Below are 7,766 nucleotides of genomic sequence, written 5' to 3' on the forward strand. Positions count from 1 at the left end.
TCCTTGAGCTGGGCTGGGAAGCACTATGGAAGGTTTCCCTGATTTTGTGGGGGCTGGGACCGGCCTCTGTTCCAGTTTCTTTGCATAGCGGATCTGTGCTCCTGAGGAGCAGAGTTTAAAAGGAATCGGCAATTTCTTTTTAAGTGACCTGGCTTTCCACAATGAAAGCAATTATTTTTTTTTTTTTTTTTTTTTTTTTGGTTTTTGGGCTACACCCTGTGACGCTCAGGGGTTACTCCTGGCTATGCGCTCAGAAGTGAAAGCAATTATTTTGCCTCCTGGGGTTTTTATTCAGACCCCTGCCATGATAATTATCAATTATCACAGAGGAGAAACCATCTTTAGCCCAATGACAACCCTTTTCGCACTTAGGGCAATACCCAGGCTTTCTGATTGTGGTTTGTCCCCTCTATGGAGAGGCCAAGGTGCCCTTTATTGCTGCTAAAGCCTGTGGAGGTTGGGAATTGGGTTATATCTAGCATTTTCTGACATGCTAGAGAATATCATTAACATCAGCTTTATCAGTCAGAGGCAGCAAAATTTCCTTACACTTTTCATTAAGGTTGTGGTAAGCCAAGGTCTTTTCAAGAAATTTTCTCATATCCAGGTCTTTCACTTGTAATTTGAGCACATCCTGTAACCTCCCTATAAAATTTGTATATGACTCAAGATTGCTTTGGGTAAATTTGAGGAAACTTTCTGAATATTCGTTAATTGAACCAGTTTTTTCCCAAGTGCACAAAGCTAAATCTTTAACAATATCCAATAAATCCCGTGGTAAAGCAGATTGCCCTTGAACAGCCAAATATTAATTCTTACCCATCAACATTTCGTATGATAAGGTCACTCTGGCCACTCTTTTTCTAGTGTCTCCAGGGCTTTGAAGCTTGGCATTAACTCCTTCTGCATAAAACATTTCCCACTGAACATGCTGAGGTGTGTTTAGACACATATTTACTATTGTTTTAAGATCGTAGAGAATCCAAGCTGTTTTTATACTTTAATAATTCCATGAAATATGGTGATATTGGGCTGAATTCTGTACCTGACTGTTTTTTTTTGTTTGTTTGTTTCTTTGTTTGTTTTTGGTTTTTGGGCCACACCCAGTGGTGCTCAGGGGTTACTCCTGGCTGTCTGCTCAGAAATAGCTCCTGGCAGGCACGGGGGACCATATGGAACACCGGGATTTGAACCAGCCACCTTTGATCCTGGATCGGCTGCTTGCAAGGCAAACGCCATTGTGCTATCTCTCCAGGCCCTGTACCTGACTTTTTAAACTAAGTTACTTCGTCCATTACAAGGGGTTCATAGACAAAAACATTTACCCCAGGTAAAGGGCCTGGGCCTGGGTTGACAAGATTACTCTGATGAGGGCTCTGTGGAATGGCTGGTGGGTTTGATGATTCATCCTCTGATTCAGCACCAGATTGCATATTAATTATCATGCTATCATTAATAGAATCCAGGGTTCACCTGTGGACTTAGTACAGGTGGTTTTGTGCTAGTAGTTGATAGGAGGAGAACTTTGACTTGGACCCAAGTTTGCGTAGGATAAAGGCCTTTATTTTCATTCTATTTATCCCCTATCAGCCAGCTAATCCATAGCTCAAAAGGACAATTTTCAACAATATTGAAACTCCAGTAACGATCAGGGATATATATACAGGACAGGAAAGGTAGCAGTGTAATTTTATAATTTCATTGGCAATGCGGACCACAGTCAACCTAAAGCCAAAACATTACTCAAAATTGAACCAATCTGTTGGAAACAAGGTGGCATAATCCATGCAATTAACCATATCAGCCATCTGATAAACACCAAGGGGATTTTCCAAGGGAGATTCACTCACTGTTGATGAGGGTTGAGTTACAGACTGGGCACCAGATGAAGTGAAGCATTCGCTGGATGTAGGGTTAAGGTTTGGTTATTTCACAGTTCCCAAAAGGGAATGGAAAATCCCATATCCCCTATCCAGGAAGGATAGAAGAAACTGTTCCAGTTATATAAGTCCACAGTGAATAACTCACACAGGTCTGAGGGTAAAAATAGGCAAGAAACTTGAACACAAGCAGTTTACCAGCAAGCCAGCTACTCCAATCCTGGAACTAGCAAACCTGGGAATCAAACCTGGGTCAGCTGTGTGCAAGATGAACGCTTTCCCCACTGTGCTCTAACTCAGGCCAGGGAAATATATTTTTTTGTTTTGTTTTGTTTTGTTTTTGGGCCATACCCGGCGTTGCTCAGGGGTTACTCCTGGCTTTCTGCTCAGAAATAGCTCCTGGCAGGCACGGGGGACCATATGGGACACCGGGATTCGAACCAACCACCTTTGATCCTGGATCGGCTGCTTGCAAGGCAAATGCCACTGTGCTATCTCTCTGGGCCCGGGAAATCTTGATCACTGATAGTGAACATTTCCAGGACTGTCGACTCTGTGCCCCTGGGGTCTCGCTGTTCTGTTGGCTTCACTCCAGATGTTCTCTTCACAGAACAAACGGCTGGAGGAAGTAAAGAGAGAGGAAAGAAAGCTGCTGGAAGCCCAGTCCTTGCCCCTTCAAAACTACTTAATGACTCACGTGATGCCTACACTGATGCAGGGCCTGATTGAATGCTGTAAGGTCAGACCTGAGGATCCTGTGGATTTTTTGGTAGGATATTTAAGTTGCATTTCTTTTTCTTAAAATTTAATATCTTTATTTAAGCACCATGATTACAAACATGTTTGTAGTTGGGTTTTAGTTATAGAAAAAGAACACCCCAGGGGCCGGACAGATAGCATGGAGGTAAGGCATTTGCCTTTCATGCAGAAGGACGGTGGTTAGAATCCCAGCATCCCATATGGTCCCCTGAGCTTGCCAGGAGCAATTTCTGAGGTAGAGCCAGGAGTAACCCCTGAGCACTGCCGGGTGTGACCCCAAAACAACAACAACAACAACAAAAAAAGTGCAACCTTCACTAGTGCAACCTTCCTACCACCAATGCACTCCATCTCCCTCCTCCCCCATCCCTTGCCTGCATTCAAGACAGGCATTCTATTTCTCTCACTCTCTACCATTTTCATGATAATTGTCAGTGTAGTTATTTCTCTAAATAAACTCACCGCTCTTTGTGGTAAGCTTCATTTCATGAACTGGTCCTTCCAGCCCTCATCTCTATTGTCTCTTGGAATTATTACAATAATGTTTTTATTTTTCTTAAATCCTATTTATGAGTGAGACTATTCTTTGTCTGTCTATCTCTCTTGACTTATTTCATTCAGCATAAGAGTTTCCATGACCATCTATGTACAGAAAAATTTCATGACTTCATTTTTTCTAATGGCTGCATAGTATTCCATTGTGTATATGTACCACAGTTTATTTATTTAGCTACTCATCTATTGTCAGGCATCAGGGTTGCTTCCAGATTCTGTTTCAAATGTTCCTTCCTCCCTCCTTCCTTCCCTCCTTCCCTTCCTTCCTTCCTTCCTTCCTTCCTTCCTTCCTTCCTTCCTTCCTCCCTCCCTCCCTCCCTCCCTCCCTCCCTCCCTCCCTCCCTCCCTCCCTCCCTCCCTTTCGTCCTTCACAGCCGGCAGCGCTCATACTCTATGCTCAGAAATTGCTCCTGGCAGGCTCAGGGGACCATATAGAATGCCGGGCTTCAAACCACCGACCTTCTGCATGCAAGGCAAATGCCTTACCTCCATGCTATCTCTCCGGCCCCTGTTTTCAGATTCTGGCTATTGTAAGTAGCACTGCAATGAATATAGGTGTGCAGGAGGAATTTTTGTATTGTGTTTTTGTGTTCCTAGGGTATATCTCTAATGTTGCGTTTCTTTTTTTTTTGTTTTTGGGCCACACCCGGTGACACTCAAGGGTTACTCCTGGCTATGCGCTCAGAAGTTGCTCCTGGCTTGGGGGACTGTATGGGACACTGGGGGATCAAACCACAGTCCCTCCTAGGCTAGTGCTGGCAAGGCAGACACCTTACCTCTAGCGCCACCATGCCGGCTCCATAATGTTGTGTTTCTTACCTTTTTACTTGTTTTAGTTTTTGGTTAGAGGATCACTTCTGATGGTGCTCAGGCCCTACTCCTGGCTCTGCACTCAACTATCAATCCTAGTGGTGTTTTGGAGACCATAAGAAATAACAGGGTGGGAGGAGTTTGGAGAGGTAGCACAGCGGTAGGACCAGTATGGTTTTTGAGCCTGCCAGGAGCGATTTCTGAGTGTAAATCCAGGAGTAGCCCTTGAGTGCAGCCACCGGAGTGACCCAGAAACAAGGGCACGGAGAGATAGCACAGTGGCGTTTGCCTTGCAAGCAGCCGATCCAGGACCAAAGATGATTGGTTCGAATCCCGGTGTCCCAAATGGTCCCCCGTGCCTGCCAGGAGCTATTTCTGAGCAGACAGCCCAGGAGTAACCCCTGAGCACTGCCGGGTGTGACCCAAAAACCAAAAAAAAAAAAAAAAAAAAAAAAAGAAATATGAGGGGACTGGAGAGATTACACAGCAGTAGAGCATTTGCTTTGTATATGGCCTATCTATGGCATCACATGTGTTTTTCTGAGCCTTCCAGGAGCAATTTCTGAGTACAGAGCAGGATTAGCCCCTGAGCTTGCTGGCTGTGCCACTCCCCCTCAAAAAAACACAAAATACCAGGGATGGGGCTGGAATGATAACACAGTAGGTACAGTTCTTGCATTGCACGTGGCCAACCCGATTCTATCTCTGGCATCCCAAATGGTCCTCTGAGCCCGTCAAGAATGATTCCTGATCACAGAGCCAGGAGTAGCCTCACACTGCCAGGTGTGTTCCAAAATCCCCCCAAAAAAGATAAAAGAAAAAGAAATACCAAGGATTTGAACTTTAGTCAGCAGTGTGCAAGGCATGATCCTTACCTGCCATTCAGTCCCTAATTTCATTCATTTTTATTTTATTTTTTTATTTTGGATTGTTTTGGGGCCATATCTAGTAGGGGTTACTCCTGGATCTATGCTCAGAAATCACTCCTGGCAGGCTGGGGGGACTATATGGGATGCCTGGGATCAAACCCAGGTTTGTCCTGGGTTGACCACATGAAAGGCAAACACCATACCACTGTACTATTATTCTAGTCCTTAAAATTTGTTTTGTTTTGGAGCCACACTTAGCAGTGCTCGGGGTTACTCTTGGCTTTGCACTAAGTAATTATTCCTGTCAGGGGCTGAGGATCATCAGGGGATGCCAGGGATCAAACCCAGGTAGCCCAAGAGAATGACAACCACCTTGTCTCCTGTACTATTGCTTCAGACCTAAATACGACTTATATTAATCATTTTCAAGGAAAATACTTATGTATTTTCTTTTGTCAGGTGTGGAGGGAAACACCTGGTTCTGTGCTCAGGGATCACTCCTGGTGGGACTTGAGAGACATATATGGTGCCAGGGGTCAAACACAGAATGACAAGACAAACACCTGACTGGCTATATTATCACCCTAGCCACTGTATTTTTGCTTTTCAATGATAAACATTAACCTGCTTACAGTTATGTGACTGATCAGCATCTTGCCTCACCAAAATTGTTGACTTGTCTTTTTTCATTCTTTCCATCATCATAGGCTGAGTATCTCTTCAAGAACAACCCAGAAACGCAGTGAAACTTGGCAGCTCATGTCCAACCCTGGCAGAGATAGAGAGGGTTTAACATGGCCATTGGGAAGATCCCTGTGAAAGCTGCTTTGCCTTCCTTGCTGTAAACAAACATTTCAAGGAATCATTAACAGGAAAAGTTCTGGTAACAAGTCACTGGGTCACCAGAGCAATATTTGAAAGTGAACTGATAAGTTATTTCTGTACTGAGGGCTGGGATGAACTGTCTTACAGTTTTCAGTGTATAAAGTGAGCCAGCATGAAGGAAGCCTGGCTATATAGCATTCTGATATGTATATTACTCTGATAGGTAAGCTAATGGATTCACCTGTAGTGTTAGAGATCTCATCCTGATGGTGTGAAGTATGGGAATAAATAAGAGTGTGCCTGCTTTAAGTCCCAGTGAGACAGAAGGTATTGCTTTCTGGCTGGTTGGGGACCAGTATCACAACCACAAGTGAGAACTGTAAAAAAAAAAAAAAAAAAAAAAGCCCCCCTTGATCTAGAGTCTTGCAACCAGATTAACATTTATATTTGTGCTTCATGAATAAATTGCTGAATCTTTCTAATAAAGTAATTTTGCAATATAGACATAGTGTTGCATCATGACAAGAGAAAACAATTTTTTTTGGTTTTTGGGCCACACCCAGTGATGCTCAAGGGTTACTCCTGGCTATAAACTCAGAAATTGCTCCTGGCTTGGGGGATCATATGGGACGCTGGGGATCAAACTGAGGTCCATTCTGGGTCAGCTGCATGCAAGGGCAAGCTCCCTACTGCTGCACTACAGTTCTGGCCCCATTACCAAGAGAAATTTTAATATTTCCCAAGGAATTTTTCACCAGCAGGCCTGCTGGGATGTTTCTCCCCTGTGCATATCACTGGTTTATTCATTTAGAAATATTTTTTAGGGCCCGGGAAGGTGGCGCTAGAGGTGGTGTCTACCTTGCAAGCGCTAGCATAGGACGGACCGCGGTTCGATCCCCCAGTGTCCCATATGGTCCCCCCAAGCCAGGGGCGATTTCTGAGCACATACCCAGGAGTAACCCCTGAGCATCACAGGGTGTGGCCCAAAAACCAAAAAAAAAAAAAAAAAGAAATATTTTTTAGATTTGTGTTATGATACTAACATTATATTTCCATCACATCTAATTGGCCTATATTTAATTCTCCCTTCTGCATTGTGTATTACAAGCAAATATAGCCTTGATTAAATTCCCTTTACTTGGATAATTTCAGCACCAAATTAAAGACACTTAGAAACAATATTTTTTTCTCTTTCTGTATTCAGATTGCCCTTGCAGTTTCTGCTTCTGGGAATCAAAAGAGTTTGGCCAGGAATAAGAATTGCATCTCTTTAGATATAGCTCATCTCCTTTGCTGCAACCTTTAAACAATGGAACTTCTCCCCTTATTCCCACTTCTCACTAATCCATTATCTTACATCTCAGGCTGCCAGCCAGCAACTGCTTTGAGATGTTTAAATTAATTTTCTCCTTTGAAACCTAGGACTCTTAATGCTTATCCCCATAGCCAGGTGAATTGTTATGTATATCAAACAAGATTATTGTTAATGTTTCTGTGTACTAGAAAGTATCTGTGAGACTAGCAATTTACCTCATATATACCTGTCCCAAACCCTAAATTTTAGAACATGCTGTTTCTCCATATACATTGTGTGGCTCTAATTTCTTCATATTTCACCACCTGTGTGTGCATTCACTCTTCCCGAGGAAACTCAAAGAAGTTCTCTAACACAACTGGACCTCAAAAGCTAATCCGTGGCAGCATATTTACTATATCATTCCTACATTTCTGTTTCTCAAAACTAAAAATATTTAGTATTTCCCATAATTTCACAGAATGATAGTTGTTTTTCTTGTTTGTTTGTTTGGTTTGGTTTTGGTCCACACCCAGTGGTGTGCAGGTGTTATTCCTGGCTCTATGCTAAGGTATCACTTCTGGCCAGCTCGAGGGAGTATTTAGGATGCCACAAATCAAACTCAGGTTGATCTCGTTTATGACAAATGCCTCCTTGATGTACTATTGCTCTAGCTCTTAATTTCCCCCCCAACTTTTCTTGGTTTGGGGCCATACCTGGCAATGGTCAAGGGTTACCCCTGCTCTACACTCAGGAATTATACTTGGCGGCACT

At 43.3% G+C, this 7,766-nt stretch overlaps 1 protein-coding gene across 1 annotated transcript in view; it reads left to right on the forward strand.

Moving 5' to 3' along the window:
* Positions 1–5,619, forward strand: part of LOC126003637 (adenylate kinase 7-like) — a 43,174-nt gene extending 37,555 nt beyond the window's left edge. Inside the window, exons 17-18 of the mRNA XM_049769923.1 lie at positions 2,491–2,649; positions 5,581–5,619. Coding sequence (XP_049625880.1) covers positions 2,491–2,649; positions 5,581–5,619 — 198 coding nt within the window. The remainder of the gene's footprint in view (positions 1–2,490; positions 2,650–5,580) is intronic.
* Positions 5,620–7,766: the final 2,147 nt, after the last annotated feature.

The sequence above is a fragment of the Suncus etruscus genome, chromosome 3 (assembly GCF_024139225.1).
Source record: "Suncus etruscus isolate mSunEtr1 chromosome 3, mSunEtr1.pri.cur, whole genome shotgun sequence".
NCBI classification, from domain to species: Eukaryota; Metazoa; Chordata; class Mammalia; order Eulipotyphla; family Soricidae; genus Suncus; species Suncus etruscus.